This window comes from Diadema antillarum, unplaced genomic scaffold (assembly GCF_040938485.1).
Source record: "Diadema antillarum isolate AM-2024a unplaced genomic scaffold, OU_Dant_1.0 scf00000113, whole genome shotgun sequence".
NCBI classification, from domain to species: domain Eukaryota; kingdom Metazoa; phylum Echinodermata; class Echinoidea; order Diadematoida; family Diadematidae; genus Diadema; species Diadema antillarum.
The window spans coordinates 273,117-295,690 of NW_027271002.1; the positions used below are offsets into that span (position 1 = coordinate 273,117).

Here is a 22,574-nt window from a genome sequence, read left to right on the forward strand (position 1 = left end):
TGTCCATACTTAATGCCAACTTTCAAAGCAGTAGCTCTATCCCTTCAAAAGTTATTAGAGTTGAAAGTGAAGAGTGTGGACAAGGTTTTTCAGAAAGGAAAAGGGGATTCTAAAGACACACCTGATCACAGTATTCTACCAAAAATGTTCGAGATAAACTGCTAAAAAAACACACTTTCCTGCCCGTTTTATGATACCAAATTTTAGCATAATGTAAAAGAAGACCCACTCTTTCAGAAAATATGAAAAAGTCAAGATCGGCTAGGTTGACCCATTTCACTTATTTTCAGCCCTCACGCAAGATCAGTGTGTGCGACTTTATGTTCGTTTTGAGGTGCACTGTCACATTTAGTCTTGCATGAAACCTCTTTCAAGGTCAAATACCAGGCAACCAAACAACATAGCAAATTGTACAATTATTTTACATAGTCAATGATTGCACACAATTTGTGAGCCTTGGTCCCACATGACAAGACTCTAGTAAATCATTACAAGATAGAGCTCTTTACTAGAAAGTTTTCTGACATCTGACAACCAGAGATATTTACGCAGACTGAGAGTGGGAATCCAGGCCTACGAGTGTACCTGTCATCTAACTCTCATCACAAACCTATCAACTTATCACCACAGATACACCGACACCTCCAAGATACAACCACCTTTTCTCTGCCTTATAGCTGTATGAGAACAAGTACGTAATAGCAGCTAGTTAAGACAGACATAATATGTTCACATAAACAACCACAACACATGGTTTCAGACGTTTGCTCCTCCAGTCAAACTCCTAAGCAAGGCATGTATTAAATCAAGAGATTAGTTGACTTGTGAAAATGCACTCTTTACTATGTTGAAAGTCTTCCACAGCCTACCATTGACATCAGAAACAGAGTACCATAGTCTCCTGACGGGCAAAATGTAAGGATTGCAAAATTTCCTGACAAGACAATTTAATGTGTAAACTACAGAAAAGTTTGAGAGTCCAGACTGACAGCTGCTAAAATCAGACAACAGAGGGCGCCATTCCTCCAAGCCACTTGGATGAAACTTGGTGGTCAGACTTCTACAGCTTGGGTAGGACTACCAGCTGAAGGAGAAATGTTTAGTACAGTATGGTCCCTCCTCCACACTGAAACCTCCTCCATGATTAAAAGACTCTAATTTTTGTTCTTGGTTGATCTTCCAAGTCATCATCCAAGAAGAGAACAGACTGAAAGAAGCAGAGAGAAGTAAATCACATCAATACTTCAAATAAATTACGGACACAATGATTATAAATACACTGAATAAATTATCACATGACACTCGACCAGACTAATGATAATAATAATGTTAATAAAAAGAATATGAAATTCTAACTACATTGTAGAGCACATTATACTGCAAACATTCATTGAAGATTCAAATGTCAATGCATGACTTACTTGCACTGTCAAGTTTGCTTGCACCATCACACGAAAAGATGCTGTCAATACATTTTGACTCATATAAAAGACAAAATTCAATTCAATTCAATTCAATTCAAACTTTATTTCATTTTTCGAAAAAAACATAAACATTTCACTTTCATTGGTAACAGAGAATAAGGTTACATAATCAAAACAAAGTAAAATTGAAAAGAGAACATAATTGTGGAACCTTGAAGTAACAAATAATGTTGTAATGAAAATTGACTGAAGTGAACTGAAAAGAAAGAATGAAAAGAGTAGAAAAAAAGCAGTTTATCATCTCTTTTTAGCAAACTCTTGTAGTCCCGACAAAATGGTTCCCTTAGATTTCTAAGGTCCATGGTTTCAGTCCTTGATTAACTAAATACTAGTAAGAGCAAGTAAATGATTTCAATAGAGAAATGTTTACATTAGTGCATGTCTGAAAGTTTATTAGTTTGGAGGAACTCACCACAAAAGACACAAATAAAGATGCAGCTGACAAGAAGTGCCAGACATCGTGTCGGTCAAAGAAACCTAGAATCACACAGGGCTGGTTCCCCGCTCTAGACCGCGCTGCAGAATACTGGAAGAATCAAGAATATGAGATAAATAAATAGCACAAGATTTATGGATGATGCAAGCTAAATGAATCACACACAGCTTGTTCCTTGACAGCATTGCTAAGTACCGGTACTGATATACAATGTATCATGAGAAATGGCAAATATGAATGTTGAAATAGCACAAGATATCAGTGACTAATAAAAGCTAAATGAAAGATCCATTTGTTGGGTAACATTTTTTTTTTGTATTTTTTTAGTCATGGAAACTCAAAAGACACACACATAAAGAGAGAACACTCCCATTCTTGTTTAATTACAATGCAATGCACATTAAGGTGAATCATGATAATTCTGTCTCTTTGGAAGGAAAAGTCAGCTACCCTTAGTGACCTTGCCCTTTGTCACCCGCATTCTGTCAACCAATACAGCACGGTAAAACAAGGTCACTGGCCTCTGGCAGTAGAAAGGAGGTGCAAAAACAGAAAGGATCTACCAAGTACCCTGGACAAATTGATAAGGAAGCTGAGTATGACTGTTGGAAAAAAAAAATAGCAACAGACTTCACATTAAGTATTAAAAGAACTTCATGAATTTTCTGTAAATTGGTGTGGAAAACATTGTTTGGAGTCTGGTAATGATAAACACACACCCACCTGCCAGGCTGTCTCCTTTAACTGGAAGAAGTAAAGAGCCGACGACCAGAGGAAGAGAGTCAGGAGGATGAAGAGGATGACGACCAGGAGAATCTTTTCTCGACAGATGAGCTGGGACAAGATAACGAGATGGTTAGATGTACAGACACTGACTAAGAGTACCTTCACACATGTTTAGTCTGTATCTAAATTCTGTGTAATAATTCAGTGAGTATCATTTGCATTTCATTTTATTGTTCTTGTGATATACCATAGCAATACCAATTTCACTGTGAAATTTGTAATCATTGTGTTCCTTACAATGAAAGAGTGCAGGCATCAAAGAGCAATGGGCAAATATATTAATGTGTTACAATTCAAAGACAAATCATATCAACTATTAAAGTCTGCGGAAATGAAAGCTTAAAAGACATGCATCTGTAATTGCAAGTTTGTATAAATGTGGAAAAGTGAACAAGAAAATATGAAAATATATGAGAAAAGTCATATTACAACATGCAGAGGATGTAATGCCCTTGGGTGAGAAGAGCTAGCTCTACATGTATGTTTGATTTGTAAACAAAAATTTCATGACTCATGGCCCCTATTTATAGAATGTTGAGGACGAGTCCCGAGTACTGGTATACTCGGGCAAGTGTCTAGGCCTATAGGAAATGTGTGTTGTAGCAAAATCAGCCCATCCTCAACGGGTTAAAGTAGTTGCAGGTCTTCTAGACCAGACTTACCTTCATGATAAAATAGAAGGCAAGGTATAGCAGCATGTTGACAATCATAATGGCAAGAAGGAAGGAGGCAAAGTCCAGTGGCTGGGTCACCAGGCCTAGGATACTCCTAGTACCAAGGGAGAGGAAACATTGATCAATACGGCATGAACAGACTACAAGATTCCCAACCTGGCCATTCCCATACAGTATCTTACTTTCAATCAAAATTTCAGTACACATCAAGAAATTCAAACAATTTCATAACTCTACAACAGTTAAAAACTGTTCCAGGTTAGCACACAGGTGGGTGATAGTCCTAGTAGGCACACCAGTCCTCTCCCTGGTTCACTCCAATGACTACATCCCATCCTCCAGCACCATTCACCACTCCCTTGGTTGGTGTACACCCCATCCTCCATCACCATCCACCATTCCCTTGACTACACCCCATCCTCCACCACCATCTACCATTCCCTTGACTACACCCCATCCTCCAGCTCAACACAACATTCCCTTGACTACACCCCATCCTCCATCAACATCCACCATTGCCTTTACTATACCCCATCCTCCACCACCATCTACCATTCCTTTGACTACACCCCATCCTCCACCACCATCCAACATTCCCTTGACTACACCCCATCCTCCAGCACCATCTACCATTCCCTTGACTACACCCCATCCTCCACCACCATCTACCATTCCCTTGACTACACCCCATCCTCCAGCACCATCTACCATTCCCTTGACTACACCCCATCCTCCATCACTGTCCAACATTCCCTTTCAGACTACACTCCATCCTCCAGCTCCACCCAACATTCCCTTGACTACACCCCATCCTCCATCACCGTCCAACATTCCCTTTCAGACTACACTCCATCCTCCAGCTCCACCCAACATTCCCTTGACTACACCCCATCCTCCACTACCATCTACCATTCCCTTGACTACACCCCACCATCTACTATTCCCTTGACTACACCCCATCCTCCACCAAGATCTACCATAAGATTCCCTTGACTACACCCCATCCTCCACCACCATCTACCATTCCCTAGACTACACCCCATCCTTCACCACCATCTACCATTCCCTTGACTACACCCGATCCTTCACCACCATCTACCATTCCCTTGACTACACCCCATCCTCCATCAACATCCACCATTCCCTTGACTACACCCCATCCTCCATCAACATTCACCATTCCCTTTACTACACCCCATCCTCCACCACCATCTACCATTGCTTTGACTACACCCCATCCTCCACCACCATCTACCATTCCCTTGACTACACCCGATCCTCCACCACCATCTACCATTCCCTTGACTACACCCCATCCTCCACCACCATCTACCATTCCCCTGACTACACCCCATCCTCCACCACCATCCACCATTCCCTTGACTACACCCCATCCTCCATCAACATCCACCATTCCCTTTACTACACCCCATCCTCCACCACCATCTACCATTCCTTTGACTACACCCCATCCTCCACCACCATATACCATTCCCTTGACTACACCCGATCCTCCACCACCATCTACCATTCCCTTGACTACACCCCATCCTCCAGCTCCATCCAATGATCACATGATTACACATCATCATCAACCACTTCCATGACTACACTCTTCCTTCATGTTCATCTTTACACTATTAAAAACGAACAAAGTTCAGGGTGAGTACTTACAATGCTGAGTTTACTACTAATCCAACTGACAAGAGTGCAAGCCGTGTCTGCAAAAAAAAAAGAGAAGAACAATATACAATCGGAAACTTCTTAGTTTTTAATCTCCCAGTGCATATACATGGAGCTCTCAGTAATATTGGATGGCTGACCTCCATACACAACTCGTATGTTGTCACTGTAGCTATAATTTCTACTTCTTTTCAACTATATTTTGTCCTAGAAGAAGAAAGGATGCATTCTGTAAAATCTAACTTTCTTTACTGGCCAAAGACAGATCGAATACATTTTCACTGTAAGTATACAAAGAAACACATAAGACCTTTCTCTGTGCACACAGAGACACAAATGGCAGCTACGGCCTTGGCCATTCAAACTACTTGAGCTTCTCCTCCTGACTCACGGCTCTAAATTTAAACAGTAGTTCCGGTGTGTTGCTACACAAACACAATGCTCACAGCCGGAAGTCTTGGAAAATCCGTGGACAGCTGTAGACAGAGATGGAGAAGTTTTTTTCCTCCCCTTGACTTGACTTTCTCTCTACCATCAAACTTTTCTCACTCTCTCTGACTTCTTTGACATATGATGGATGAATCCAATGAACCCTTTCTATTCTCATTATCATCAGAGGTAACTAGATACCACTTTCCCTCTTGCTTCCTATGTTTACAAGGCTAATCATATCATTTGTGCTCCAAAAACTTGTTTACTTTGTCACATCTACTTCACTTTTCTTCATGATTATTTCTTAATAAATATTTCTCTTTCTGTCATAATCACCAATGCTTTTGTCATTTTGGTTACATTACAGATTACTGGGGGGTTTTTTTTCTTGAAATTTTTCATAATTTTATACTCCATATTCTTTCTTTCTTTTTAAAATCATTTTTTTTAAATAAAAAATAGCACTTTCCATAATGTTCTTTCTTTCTCTCCCTCTTCTCGTTGCTCTAATGGTTTGCATAGATTACCATCCTGTCAGTAGACAGAGGGACAACCATCCAACCACTGAAATCAGAAAATACTTTATTGTCTCAATCCAAACTTTACGTATTTGTCAGCTGAGAAACAGAAGGGCACTATCCCGTTCTAAGATTTGAGCATAAATAAAAACTAAACAGTCAATCTTCATGAAATAAAAAGTTTAGTTCACAAAAGTGAGTAGATTTATGAGCAATGTTCCAAATATAGGGTAAAACAGCATCCTCATGATTTTAATCCTTAATATTTTACTGAAAATGAAAATGATGTAAAATTGGCACCATTATATAGAGGAGATCAAGCTCTACAACATGATGCCAATAACTCAGTACTCCCCCAAAATGCGATCAATCCTTTTCGTTCTCAGCCGATGACACCAGAAATCATAAGGAACTTCAGTGACTGAAACTTGTGTCATCACTTTGCTGTATTCCAGAGATCCTTCTCTTCATTTCTTCCTTGTTACTGGTTATTAAACTCACTGAAACGTAAAGGTACTGACTGACCAATCTGAGTAATGTTTGAAAGCAAAGCCTTCCTTTTCATCAAATCTAAACTGCAAGTCACATAAGAAACACTATCCATTGTTTTCAAGGCAACGATCCTGGCAGTCTAATCTACAAAATACAATCAATTCTTTCCTCATTTTGCAGAGAAGAATGGTACAAATGAACCAAAATATGCAAATTGAACTGGGGAAGAGACTGTGCACAATTGTCTGAATATTATGACTTTGACTCTGCTATCAAGCTCTGTCTTAGTTAATCTACTAGCAGACTACAACGCAGTATTTAAAGATAATCAGCAGTGGAATAATACAACATGATATTGTCTATACACATGATGGAATGGTAATTCAGTAAAAAAACAATTTAAATGTAGTTTATATGAGCATATAAATGCATGTGTGTGTTTGTGTATAAAGAGAGGTAAATGGATTACACTACTGTCAGAGTTCTTTACATACCTTGTACACTGGCTTGGCGCAAGTGAAGATATCTGACTTGCATATGATAAAAGATCGTTTGAAAATTCCCCAGTCTGTGGAAAGGGAGAGATAAAGTGACAAAAAGTAAAAATGTGAGAAAAAGAGAGACAGATAAAGAGAGACAGATATATACATTTGTGATATACCAATCAAGATCAAGAATGCAGGAGAATTGATTGTCTTGATTTGCAGTTATAATGATGGTTCAGATATTACTCTTTAAGGTGCTAAGGAATGGAAAAGCACCACAAATTTTGTCAGTATGAACTTGGAAACACATCATCACACTCATTTCACTGAATACCAGTTTTCTTGTTACATGAAGTCCTTGTTATATTCTTATAACATGTGAGACTATAAAGAAGCCTTAATTTCTTCAATTATAAAATTGCAAATCTCATAACAGTGAAATCTAGGACACAGTGAATTCAGGTGAAGTCTTTATTACAAAGAGTGTTAATGAGCATCTGATCTTACTTAGGTTTGTGTGGTGCAGGATTCGAAGAAAAACATCACAAAAATACTTTATCTGCAGGTTTAGTGTATTATCCTTAGAAAGTCTGTCAGCAGACAGAAAACAGTACTTCAAGCAAGTTTGCAGAAAACAGTACTTCAAGCAAGTTTGCAGAAAATTAGATTTTTGACTCCCGACATCCTAAAGTCAAATCCTTAAAGAGTTCTGTACTAGTATTGTAGGGATAACAACTAAATGAAATAAAGCTCTCTGTCAACAGATATTATACAAGATTATGATTTATATTCAAAATAGATGTTTGGGTTTTCCAGCAATAATGACATATCAGAAAATCCAAAAGACACAGTTCTAAGCATTAAGTCTGCAATGGCTGAGGATAACTAATCTATATGCATCATATGTACATTTTCCCTAGAGCTAAGTTACATTGACCTCTACATACTTAGCATCTTTAAAAACTTCAAATTCAGCTGGCATATACTAGTTACTGCTATGTCAGGCAAGCCTCACACAAGCTTTCTGGTTGTCAGAAACAACCTTTATTAAACTGGAGGTTGTTGACCTGACAGGTTCCTCATCCTTTTCTCCTGGAGCCAGGATTTAATCTGACCTACTGGGTCATAAATCAGTCGTCTCATTCAAAGCTTTATAAGTGGCAACCTTTTTTAAGAAAGATGTACTCTCAACAGGACATCTTGTTTGCAGTTGACAACTACCCATTTGACTTTAGAAACAATATGTGAAATCCCAGCTATTAACCTGTTGAGGATGGACTGATTTTGCTACAACACAAATTTCCCATAGACACCTGCCAGTGTATGCTCAGGGACTCGTCCTCAACGAGTTAAACATGGTGCTTTGGAGACCAGCTCATCTTTCTACAGGGATTACGATGAGTGACAAATTTCCCATCTCATAGTACCAGTGTAGCTGCTTGATTTCATTTCACACCATAACTGATGATGACATCGCAAAACTGTTCTCGATCCTACATGAAGCACTCATGAAAAATGGATCACTTCCCTCATTGACTGAGAGAGATAGGAAGCATCAAAGAGTACGACAGCATCGTCTCATCGACAGGATTGGTTGCACGGAGGAAAAAGCTGATGAAAAGACAAATATCCTGTAAGGAGCCTTAAACTGCATCCGTCAGCACACACAGTAACAACTGGGGTGACAGTTGTTCCAGGGCGTGGGTGTGAATTGCGTGAAGGCACATTTGTGAACGTAAGCCAGTTGAAGGCAGATTATGACGCCTTCTTATTCTTGATTTCTTTACACTCACTTTGTCCTACATAGAGGCACATGTACATTGTATGTAAGGGGTTCACAGAGTGAGAAAGTCTTCATGTGCTGGTTTTACCTGTGTCCATAGCAATATCGCAAGTATTTGGACAAAAACTGAGTGATGATGCTAGAATATTAGAGATCCACTTACTGGGACTCTCAAGATTGGAGGATACATTCCACACAAGAAAACAGAAACCTCATTGGAAAGTAATAACAGAGCATAAAGCACACCTTGAGTGGCTGTCATATTAATTGATGGATTTTTCAACACGACATAACATACTTATACATCCTTCTTATCCTCCATATTTACATGGTTAAAATTAAATAAAAACATTGCATAGGCCTAAATGGTCAAACTATATCATGTCTAATTGATTCTGTCCCAAGAAATAATGTTAAGTAACCCATTTTAATTAGACCCTAAAAAACCACTGAAAAATGCCTAAAGCTACAGTGCTAGATAAGCCAAGGACATCACTTCTTTGAATATACAGCATGCAAACAGGTGTTTTAAAATTTACATTTGCCTAGAAACTTTTGAGTAATACTCAACATTGCGTCTAAGTGGGTGATGTCATTGAGTGTGCTGCTGAGGTGTCTAACTTTTTGGCTCTAACAGCAGACTCTCCTACGAAGTCAACAAACTGTATTGTAGTTCTGTCATGATGAAGGTGTTAGTCACTCTTCTAAAAGTTTTACTAATCATACATTGTCGGGACATTTCCACGAAGACAGTAAAAAACTCTTGACGCATGAATGGAAGAGAAGTATATAAAGACAGGAAGTTATTGTATTACATAACTTTATTCATTGATGACACAACAGAAAAGAGTGAGATAGAAAAATAGTCTATTTTTAGGAGCTGTAGGGAGTATTCAATGACTTCCTCAACAGCTGCACTAAGCACGTATTGACTTGAAATTGAGCTTGTATCACAGCTCTGACATCAAAGACCAGAGTAAAATGGAAGCATGTTGGTAGCATGGAGCAGATATCAATATAAAGACAAAGTCTGAGAAAATTTCCCTAATCCTTGTAATACACCGAAGGGATGGTGTGAACACATCTTGAAAATGAATGACTGCAATGCCATCACTAGCATACACCTTACACATGTTGCTTCAGAAATATCCCCTTCTTACTAGAGAGGTCTTAAGTGGATATAATCATGATGTATGCAGGGCTCTACACTATCAGTTTTCTCTGGTGGCTTGTTTGGACCGCTAAAATCTTTGAATCTGAAATTTTTGTGGCCCAAAAAAGAAATGCAGTGGACCAAAATGCAAGGAAACATTAAATTTCATTTTAAATTTTACTAGCTGCCGAATCAGGCCACCAAGAGCTAACATTTGTAGAAATTTTGTGGCCTGACATTAATTTTTAGTGGCCCCAGGTCACAGGAAATGTTGAGCCCTGACGTATGGATATGAGATGTTTTTGCGTCTGAATGGTCATATATTGATAAATCATATGAACATAATTAGACGTGGTTTGTCAAAACAATGATATCAGCATCTTCTCAATATACACTGTATGACATACATTCATAAAATGTAAAATGTCTGAATGTTCCAATCATATCCATATGTTCTTACTATAACCAGGCGGGGCTTCTTTGCAAACTATCACATGAATTCAATATAATGTAAAAACACAAGGTGTAAAGCCGACACAAAGATCGTATTGTGCGATGGGAAAGACTCATACATATTCATGAGCTTCCTATCGGACATGACAGTACACCAGGTCTGATGCTGCCATACATGCAGTTATCATATCAGGACATTGTGTCTGAATGGACTCATATCAATACATCATACATATCAATTTGTTGTTTGAATGTATACAATAACTTGATGTGTCTGAAAGTGCTATGAGAGGAAGCTTCTGAAGCACAGGACACAGTGTGGTGTGAAGAGCCCTAGAGGACACAGTGTGGTGTGAAGAGCCCTAGAGGACACAGTGTGGTGTGAAGAGCCCTAGAGGACACTGTGTGGTGTGAAGAGCCCTAGAGGTAAACTTATACTCCAAGAAACAGGATGAATGAATAGGCAGAGTGGCTGCAGTAAGACTCTAAGCTATTCTTTCCTCTCTCTTAAATCCTTTAGTAAAGCAATGCTGACAGACAAAGAGATGTACATGACCCAGCTGGGTTGAGGCTCACTACAAAGAGGCTAACAGGATACCCCCTACAGTCTGTATGATGAAGACATTCCTTTATGACATCACAATGCCACAGTCACCAAATAAAAAGCCCACTGCACATTGAATTAGATAATTTGCCTGTGTGGGAGTATTGACGAAATGTCCTGTCACATTCCCAGACACTGTTAAATACAGGAAATAGTGTTGTATGGAAAGCTAGCATGGCCAAACGGGAAATAGAAAAGGGGGAACTGATGGAGGATGAGCAATATTTTAACCTCCAGACACACACAGCTGTATGTCACCCACAAGGATACTGCACTGTAGGAATAACTTGAGTGGAGGTCACATGACGGCATCACAGGTTCATTCATTCTTTCAGCTAACTTAATTCTATTTTTTATTCTATTTTTGATATTCTATTGCTGCAACCAAACTGACCAAATGTCAATACCGTCCTCTGAGAGAATGTATCTTATATCTTGTCTTAATTTTAACTTTCATATAAACTTGTAATAATCAGTCATTGACTAAGAATGAGTTTTAGTATCAATATTTGGATTCACATTTGAGCATCACTTTGATGGCACAAGAATTTAGTTTTCACATACTTCTTATATAGATATGAAACTAATATAGAATGTAAACTCAGTAAATTGTCAGTCACTGAAGAAAGTTCATCATGTGTCATGGTATTAGGTTAGAACGAACACAGATGATGGCACGTATGTAAGACTCCCTGGGTGCACAGTGCATTGTGGGGGTTTCTGCCATGTACATGGGCTTGGACTTTTAACCTGTTGAGGATGGACTGATTTTGCTACAACACGCATTTCCCATAGACACCTCCTCGAGTATACTCGGGACTCGTCCTCAACAGGTTAATTGTTATGAACAGAAAGTACAAGACCCTTGGGTTGGTGTTATGATCCAACAGCCATTGTAAAAGATTGGTGCCTATAACATTTCGTTAAGAGATGAGATACATGTACAGTCAAACCTGTCCATAATGACCACCTGCCTACTTTCTCTTGAGTGGTCATTGTAGAGAGGTTGAATGTAATTGAATGTGATTCTTTCATACAAATGTAGCTTGTCCTAACCTTTTGCATGACAGGTAGATACACTGTAGATTCTCTCCAAGAGGTAAGAGTGAAAAAAACAACAAAACAGAGACAGAAAGATACTACCAAAAAGTTTCTGAAGACTTCAATGTAATCGATCAGTGCATGAACCATGGAACCAACAATTGACCAATCAGGCTCTTTGATGGTAACTCTTGACTGGTTTCCAAACTTAATGCTTAGTCACTACAAAAGAGGACTCCTTTCCAACACGGACTGAAATAAACTTTGTTACATCATGAATAATGTGGATAGCCACTCTTATCTATCCAACATCAGAGAATGGATTCCAAGTTACGACAGGTGCTTAGCTTTTGTATCAGAGAATGGTTAAGATGATGAGAAAAGTGACTGGCATTCAATAACATCACATGACTATAAGACACATGTCTATAGATATCAGAGGTTTGGATGAAATTAATAGTGTGGTATAGGGGCTTAGCATAATAGGTAGTGATGCACAACTGATTTAAAAGAAGTGTGAATTTGAACAAATTGGCCCACCAGAGCCTTTATAAGCCCTAGCAAAGATTAATCCATGAAAGTTTGGTAGATTATAATATTCTTCCTAACTTCTAACCTTGGGACTATAAATCATATCAGAACAAACCAAAGCATGCATCTAGAGACACTAAGAGCTACTTTTCATTGGCAGCCAGAGTTCCTTGGGTGACTCCCCCTGACTGTGGGGGCAGGGAAGGACTCTCTGCTACTTGGCTAGGTGCTCTTATGGGATGGGGGAAGACAATCACAAACCAAGTATCTAAATTTATAGTTTCAGGTGTCTGCCAAGTCAGTGGTCCATCTGGCAGTGGGTGGAGAGAGAGCTTCTTGTCTTCTGTGTCGTCATCATGATCACTCACTTCCTAGGGGGTCATGATGTCACTAAAACTATACTAGTAACCAGAAACCACCTCCTCTATTCTTCACACCTAAAGTCTCTTTTCCAACCTAAAAACTCTCAAAAAGTACTTCAGTGGCAACTCCTCCTTCTCACACTCAGAGATTATAAGTAAGGACATCTGAGGGAGGAGTCAAGAGTAAGAGACTGATGTCTAGAGTGAAAAGAGATCTCACCCATTACTCTTATAAAAAGGAATCATGGTATATCAACATGAAATATGAGATATTTAAAAACTCCCAGATAAATTTTAGAGACTCCTTGATGACATTATTTACAGACTTCTAGATAAATGTTTTGGCTTGTTCCACACCATACCATTGCCACTGGATAGATCACCTTCCCCCAAGCATACATGGGCAAATTAAATAAAAACCTTTAACCCCAAATTAGATATCCACCATGGAGCTGGAAAAAAATGGTAGAAGAATATCTAGGATTGGAAGGATTAATGAAAAGAGCCCTGCCAAGCTTAGGGACAGTCATTGTTCAGCTGACTGCGTAGGAGGACCTGGTATGGAGTATAGAAGACTCATAGGAGACTCCAAACAGGTTGCTAACGGAAGAGGAAATTGGATAGAGGATAGAAGTCTGTTGTTTCTCATGGCATTACACAAGACTTAAAAAACATATCCACTTGGTCACAAGAGGGATGGCCCTTTTGGTCACAAGTGGGATGTCCCCTGAATGTATGCCAAAGGCTTGACTCATCAGAGATTCATCTAACCCATACACTGCCCATATAACATGGATCCTGAAAATCAATTTACACCAAATATATCACCACAGTATAAAGACTGATTCTACAATATTGTAAAGTGAGACTATTGAGCCTTCTGTCTTAAATTGCACAGCAGATTACATTTTGAATTAATCTTGCTGTTATCAAATCAGAAACTGAACTAAAATTGCTAACTGAATGTCAGATAAATGCTCCAAAAATATTTGTCAATTAGCCCTGGAGTCCAGCTTCTATCACTATGGCACTAGAATGACTGGAATGGTTCATCATTCAAAGACACTATACAACCATGAATTATGAATATGTCTTACATTTAATGAGAAACCAGAAATATTTGCAATATGAAACTTTCTCAAATTGGAGCCAACAGTCTTTTTTTTTGCAGCATGAAGCTTTCTCAATTTGTCTACTATAAAAAAAAAACAAACAAACAAACATGAGTATGCTACTTGTACTGGAATTGTGTAGACAAAAACTTTGCATTCATTTAATTTTCATGAATTGAGGTTCCTTGAAAATTTTGTAAAAGTTTCATGCATGAGAAAACTTCTGGTTTTATAGCATATGAGGACCTAGATGACACACTCAGTCTCATAAAATGTGAAGTGAGTATTGATATTGGCATCAGTTTTTGACCTGCGATTGTGTGTATAGCAGGCCAAGTGTGTTTGGGTTTAAATTTCCTGATGGAAGAAATCCTTCAATACTTTCAATCTGTTCCTTACCATTTTCTTAAATGCTCTCACGCACAGGTAATTTTCTCCAGTGCAGAATTTGACTAATTGACTTTAGTTGTCTAATCAAGTCTTTTGACAGCAACCTAGTGTTGTATCACAATCTACCCAGGCATGCCCCATGAGTCATCTTGACTCTGTTACAATCACTTAAACTTACAAGCAAACAATATCTCCCTGTCACGTGTTGCAAACAATCCATGAAACATGCTTTTACGCGACATGACATGGGTACAAAAGCCACTGTAAAGACTTCTGAAAGGAGAAATCTCCATGGCAACAACTAATCAGCTTCTAGGAAGGAAGTCTGCATGAAGCTATGATTGTCAGTCTGCATGTCAAAAGGTTGAGATTTTAAAAAAAGGGTCTTCAAAGCAAAGGGCTGGATATCAGAAAAGGTTGGAGCACTACATATTAGCAGGTGTAAGACAGCAGTATGGACTCTGGTGACGGACAAGAAAACATGGCTGGAACTGGGCTAGCCAAGCTGGTTTGATAAGGGTTTTAAAATCATTTGCAATACCTCTTGTCAACTTTCACAGTCAAAACAGGGAAAAATACAAACTAAGATGCTTAAATCAAACACAATCTTTCAAGGTTATGAGCATGAGGTAAACATGCCATGCATGCATGCAATTCGATGAGAGGACAGACTTACTGTCAATCTTACACAAGGGGGCTAGAAGGTACACAATACCATAGCAAAGAGAAAATAAAATATGAATTGATAGCAGTGTTACACCAGATGACAAGAAACAGGAGAATAGGAAACATGAAATCTGGATGATATTTTAGACCGAAGTAGTAATTTTTTCCAGTTTGTTTGTTTTTCTTGAGTTAAGCAGCTCAGAGGCACGTTCATTCATTCATTCATCATGAAATGAAATGAATGAAAACGAAAAGAGGCACATTTGCATCTTTGAGGCAGTGTACAACGATCTACTCACAGCCAGGCAATTAACCCATTAACTGATGGAAATTTGATTAGACAGGATAGACGTACTGCCTCTTAATGAAATCTTGGGACACGAACAAGGATCTAGACAGTTTGCTCACAGATCATTGAACCAGGCTCCAAGATGAGAAATTCAGGAGCTGGTTCTTGGAGCATTAAACCAGGCTCCAAGATGAGCTGACTAAAAAGCATTGATCAAGACTCCAAGGTGAAAGATTCATGAGCTCCCTCATTGAGCATTGATCCACACTGGGCTAAAAGATGAGAGATTTAGGAGCTGGCACAATGAGCAATGAACCAGGCTCCAAGATGAGATAGTTAGGAGCTGGCTGACAGAGCATTGAACCAGAATCAAAATGAGCTAACTGAGCATTGGACCAGACTCCAAGATAACAGATTCAAAAGCTGGTTGATAGAGCATTGAACCAGGCTCCAAGATGAAAGATTCACAAGCTGACACAATGACCAATGAGCCAGATTCCTAAATGAGAAATTCAGGAGCTGGTTCTTGGAGCATTGAACCAGGATCGATCCACAATGAGCTGACTAATTGAACATTGAACCAGGGTCCAAGATGAGAGATTCAGGAGCTGGCTCATTGAGTGCTAAACCAGACTTCAGAATGAGTGATTCTGGAACTAAGATTAACCACACAAGTATTGGTGACAGCATTCTTTAGAATTGTTTCACATCGAGGTGGAAGACATATTCATCAGCTGCTTAGAGGCAAAATCCTACCCATGACTCCAGTTGTCTGAAAACAGTTCATGAAATAATTTATCATTGGATCTGTCATTTCTATCAATGTGTGATATGCTACACTAATGCTCTGGATCTCAATTGTATACTAGATTCTTGATACATCTGAGTTTGTAAGTACAAAATAAGTTTATCAGAGAGAATAACAAAATCATGGATTTCTATTGCAATGAGAAAAGGTTTTAAGGTTTCATAACCAAAAAAAAAAATCAGGTGCCTTGACCAAGAGATCTTCCTTAAAGGACAAGTTCACCTTCATAGACATGTGGGTTGAGTGAATGCAGCAATATTAGTAGAACACATCAGAAAGAGTTTGAGGAAAATCGGGCAATCCGTTCAAAAGTTATGAATTTTTGAAGTTTCTGCTAAGTCATGACTGGGTGAGAAGACTACTATAGCTTGTGATGTCACATGAGTACAACGATATAAAGAAAGAATAAAGAAAATTCAACATATTTCCATTTTTCTCGCATAACAAAGGAACACTTGACTTCTCTCTTTCAGAAGGCAGGGGGAATAATATAACCCTTACCATACGTCAGTAGCATGTCAAAGAAATGTGCACTTTATTCAAAAAGTAAAGTTTTGTGAAATTCTCTTTTTATTTTCCTTATGTAGTTGTACGCATGTGACATCATACACTGTAGTAGTCTTCTCTTCCAGCAGTGACTGCGCAGATACTTAAAATATTCGTAACATTTGAACGGATTGTCCAATTTTCCTCAAACTTTCACTGATGTGTTCTACTAATATTGCTGCATTCTCTCAATTCTTATGTATATGAAGGTGAACTTGTCCTTTAAATGAATTCAAAGTCCAGGAGTCAATAGACAAATGATCAAACTGAAGGCCAAAAAATGACAAGTACTGATGGGGTTTGAACCTACAGCCTTGTGAGTGGGATGTACAAGTATTGAACTATTTGGCTATTTAGGAACACAAATCATGTCACATAAAAAAGTTTGCAAACTTACTTTAGCTCTCACCCACGAGAGGCTAATTCACAAAAAAAATCCACACACCGGTGAGGATTGGTAATGCCTAATGAAAACCTTCGCTCTCTCCCTCTCTCTCTCTCTCTCTCTCTCTCACTCTCTCTCTCTGATTAAACCCAAACTAGCCTCCTTCACAGCAGGACATTTATTCCAATTGACAAACAATTTCAGCTACATGTAAAGGGATCCTGTTTTCGAGTGGGCGACTATTTCCCTTAAGGTGGTAGCAATTAGGAGTTAATTCAACTTTGGCCAACTCAGGCAGTCATTTGCATATAACAGGACTCTTTTCTTGGCTCAGACCTGGGAAATCAAGGATTGAGACCTTAAATTGAAATAATTCCAGATGACATGGCACTCACACAGTCACTTGTAGAGGCTCATTGCCAAGATTGTTTCTGATGAATAATATCCCTAAAATCACGTAAACTTGTTTTCCTTGCAAGAAAAGAGGAGCAACATACAAAAGTGTGAAAGATATTTTGCAGAATTAAACCTTTCCGGTCACCAATACAAATACGACATTTGATTTATCATGACTAAAAAATTGGCTCACATGTTCTACAGTACTCATACTGGAATTAAAGTCTTTAATTTCCCTTTCCTGATTCATACATAGTGCATAGTGGATTTTATCAGTGATCAATGTTATATGCACACATCCATATGTTCAATTATCGAAAAAAAAAAGCTGATTCTGATCTTTGCTTACCACTGATGTCAAGGATTGAGCAAATCTTAGCTGTATATCACACACACACACACACACACACAATGTCTGGAGATACCAACAAAGAAATGTATCATGATTGTGGACTTTGTATGTATTTGTATGTATGAAACTCTCTTGAGTGAGCTTTAAGAAGAAGTATGATATGAATACATATCTCATTCTGTTATTATCAAGATTTTTCAATCTCAAGCAGTTCAGCATAATCAAAAGTGAAAGTTCTAGAAATGTTGCTACTTGAAAAATATCCCTGGGCATATTACTAATTGCACTATTTTGTCGTCTTAGTACTCAAGAAATGAAAGGAAATAAAACATGGATGACACACCAATCTGTAAAAAAAGGCATTTTTGGACATTTTCTGGATTGTCAAAGCACGAAGCAATCATGTTGAGCAAAGTTTGGTCTGGCCTGAACATTTAATCTGGTCAAGATCATATCAATGTTTGTAATCCACACTGTACAGACTGATAACCTCAAACAGGTTGACTCTGCTGACCAAGGTAATGGTTCAATCTCCATCACACTGGCCATAGTATCATCTCAATGACACAGGTCATAGTTTAATTTCCATGACAAAGGTCATACTTCAATTTCAAAGACAAAGGTCATAGTTTTATCTAGAATCATGACACAGGCCACAGTTAGGGATCGTACAGTTTTGGTTGAGACCTAATTTCAGGTTTCTAACATTGTTTGATGAAATAATGAGAAACCTCTTATGAAATATGAAAGAGCATGTAATTCTATGAGGAATTCAACATTTATTTCATGAAAATTGGTTTTGAAATGGCAGAGATATCCAAAAAAGAGCAATTTTTATAAAGTGTGGGACCCACACTTTATTACAATTGCTTTGTTTCATTCTGTTTTTGGATGTTTCAGTCATTCCAAACCATATTTTCATCAAATAAACTTTGAATTCCTCTTAAAATGGTATGCTATGTACTAGATCATTAGTGTTTTCTTGGTATCTCGCAAAAAGTTAAAAGCCCAATTCTCATCTCCACCAATACTGTACCATCCCTTTAATCTCATGACATAAGTCATAATTCAATCTCAATGACATAGATAGGTCAGAGTTCAATCTCATGACATAAGTCTTAGTTCAATCTCAATGACATAGGTCACAGTTCAATCTCAATGACATAAGTCATAGTTCAATGTCAATGACATAGCTCATAGTTCAATCTCCGTGACACAGGTCATAGTTTAATCTCAATGACAAAGGTCATGGTTCAATCTCCATGACATAGGTCATAGTTCAATTTCCATGACATACAACTGTAGGTCATAGTTCAATCTCCATGACATACAACTGTAGGTCATACAAAATAGTTCAATCTCAATGACAAAGGTCATAGTTCAATCTCAATGACATAAGTCAAAGTTCAGTCTCCATGACAAAGGTCACAGTTCAATCTCAATGACAAAGGTCATGGTTCAATCTCAATGTCAAAGGTCATAGTTCAATCTCAGTGTCAAAGGTCATACAATGTAGTTCAATCTCACTGATAAAAGTCATAGTTTAATCTCCATGACACAGGTGATAGCATATTCTCCTTAACACATCATGGTTCAATCTAAAATACAGGTCAAAATTCATCCTCCATAACACAGGGAAATGTTCTATATCCATGATAGAAATTCACCCCTGCTTGAATTACAACTTTTTTTTGTATCATGCTTTTAGTTAGCAGGGGAACAACATTGGCAAAACTGGGGCAGCTTATTTCAGCTGTGTAAGATGCTTCATGCAGGTATGAGAAAAATACAAGTGCACAAGATCATGAGTCAAAAACACATACAACCATCTGACATGGGTACTGACGTTAAGAGGTTAACCACAACGATGGAGTGTGTAGTACTTCAATAACATTCATGTACTGGTACTGACAGCAGATGGGAAACTAATTCTGAGTCTAGTGAGATCAGAGATACTACTCCTTTGCTCTATACCAATAAAACCTGCACGTCATCAAGTCAATCACAAAGATTAAAGGATGGTAATACAGACAAACTGGACAACTATATCTTCATTTCACTATAATTAATAATAACAATACAATACATTCACTATAGTGAATGTATTGTATTGTTATTATTAATTACATATTCATATTAAGCACCTATAGGTGCTTAATATGGATACACATATAATGCGATACATACAAGTAAATACTGAAAATGACTTTATATCATATTTATGTCATGCCTCCCAGCACATTTAAAGCAATAGTCACAACTGAACAATAGAAAGAAAAGACATTGACCAAATTCTGATTTCAAATTCGGTTTCTTCATTCCATCATTGACAATGACTTCCCTCTCAGTGTTTCTGACTTGAAAACTTGATGCACCACATTCAAGTTTTCCTGTATTTTTTTTTTCTTAAATGATGTGCGAATCAATGTTTGGTTTAATTTGACAACACATATGCCTATCACCACAAGCAGTATACACATTTCATATCAACATCTTGTCATCACCAACAGATTTTATTGCGACTTCATTTAATAGTCACGTAAGAAGAAAGTCTGAATCAACATCCCCTACTAGTACTACCAAGGAGAATTCACTGAAATTTGGCTTCAGCGCCCATCCTTTGGCATTGAAACATTGAGCAGACAGTCGGAAGGAAAACACTCAAACTGCTGTCTCCCTTGGATTCAGCTCAAAAAATATGGCTTTATTTGGTGCTGGCATACCACCAAGTCGTGGTGATTAAACCAATCTCCCTGGTGGTGTGGTTAGCTAAAGTGTGAGTCAATCTACCTCCCATCACACTACACATATTAGTTGTAAGAAACACATTCTGGATGTAGAGACAGTTGAACTAATTCTCCCGGAAGGCCACAAGAATCTAACACCTCAGCTGTGATGTGTGTTCTCTACAATGCATACTTTGCACATGCAGAGACTCGGACTCAAAGCACCCCTAACCCACTGAGGACGGGTCCCGAGAATACTCCGGCAGGTGTCCATGGGAAATGCGTGTTATAGCAAAATCAGTTCATCCTCAAAGGGTTAACTTGGCTATTCTCCTGCCTTCAAATCCTACCAATGTGCAGCCTCTAATTGATGAACACGCACATGCACATGTAGCTGTACCATATGTCCCTTGTGGCCTCGGTCCAGCTCTAGGGTGATTCACTGTCTTTCACACTTCATATCTAAGTAAGACCAACTCACTGCACTCCAGTGCTGAAATTTGAAACCCGGAGGATTCTGCTTCTCTAAGAGGTCCTTAGAGAAAGACTGGTTTTTACCACTAAAGAATTTCATGTGTTTCACCATCATCAACCACACGAAATCAGTTTTAATCCTTTAACTTGTATGGCTTTTTCTTTCTCTTACAGATTATTTCAGCATCTTTGGTACACAAAAGTGATGGGGCTTGATGGGCTAATCCACTTTATTTACAATTGTGGGACATCTAACCACCTTGAGTGGTAATACACACTCACTTGGACATGGGTCAGCTAGACAGAGGAGTAGTAAAGTAATATCTGGTGGATCTTTAGGAGGAAAGATGGTGGTTAGATAGGGAGCATCAGTTTGCTCTCAATTAAAGCAATGAACCGATCATTTTAATCAAAATACTATAGCATAAATATAAGTGTCAGGGAAATGGGTGACTTACCTAACTTGACTGTTCCCATGTAGTATATCTGAGCACTAAGACCAAGACACGTTGTCATGTGGACAATGAAGAAGAGGATGTAGAAATACAATGATGAAAATATCTGAAAGAACAAAGAAAATAACCAGAAATAAGGAAACACTTCATACTGATTTGATTTTCACTCTTGTCACAGAGTGTACACAAATACAGGACATGAATTCAACTTTCAGTAATATGTAAAGAAAAGAGCAGGGAAAAAAACATGCAAACAGATTTTATACATTATTCAGACAGTTAAATGAGAACTGTTTCCTGCAATCTAAGGACCAAGAAGCGAAGTCTCACATTTTTTTTTTTTTTAAACAAACTCCAGCCAAAGTACAATAATATAATTACAAATTTTATCAGTCATATCAAATCAAGTCCATTCTATGAAAAGTTAAAGGTGCACTTGAAGATGAAAGTCAGATAGAGGAATGTGAAAAGATCAAATATCATGAAACAAATAAGTCTTCAACTTAGTCTAGATGATACATAACCCTTAGTGTGCTTTGAGTGTTGAATGGCTCAGAAAACTTCATTGAATAAAATATTTACTATTCAAAGTCCCTGGTGCAGAAAGGGTTAAACCAAGGAAGACTTCTAACTTGCAGCCACCAAAGACAGAACAGCTGGATACAACAGGTACAGAGCTTCAGTGGTACATACTCTAACACCAACTTTGAGTACATATGACACTCTGCTTTAGTCCTTTAGGGTTAGGGTTACCAAGAGTGTTGCTACAATCACTGCTCATAAATGCTCCATAACTTTTGCTACATTCACACTTTGTTCACCCTGGCCACAGCAAAGACATTTCAGGTCACCTTAGACAAAACAAAATGGTCACAAGACAACATGGGGGACGGGATGGGTAAATATGGCAGACTTTGTGATGGCCCTGAATACTGGTCCAGTTTTTTAAACTGTCTAAAAATTGTCATGGCAGTCGCGGTGCCAATGAGAATCTCAGCGGCTGTAGTAAAATGTGGTGAACACACGTACTAGGTAGTAATAAAACTTTAGGCAGTCCG

The 22,574-nt window shown here is 38.3% G+C and overlaps 1 protein-coding gene across 1 annotated transcript; it reads right to left on the bottom strand.

The window, feature by feature from the left end:
* Positions 1-1,072: 1,072 nt before the first annotated feature.
* LOC139719686 (SID1 transmembrane family member 1-like) lies at positions 1,073-21,617 on the bottom strand. The gene is made up of 7 exons (XM_071631084.1): positions 21,520-21,617; positions 7,000-7,073; positions 5,055-5,101; positions 3,369-3,474; positions 2,644-2,754; positions 1,897-2,010; positions 1,073-1,207 (listed from the first exon to the last, which is right to left on the bottom strand). Exons 1-7 carry the CDS (start codon positions 21,575-21,577, stop codon positions 1,145-1,147), a joined length of 573 nt encoding a protein of 190 aa, XP_071487185.1. The 5' UTR covers positions 21,578-21,617; the 3' UTR covers positions 1,073-1,144.
* Between the last annotated feature and the right edge of the window lie 957 nt (positions 21,618-22,574).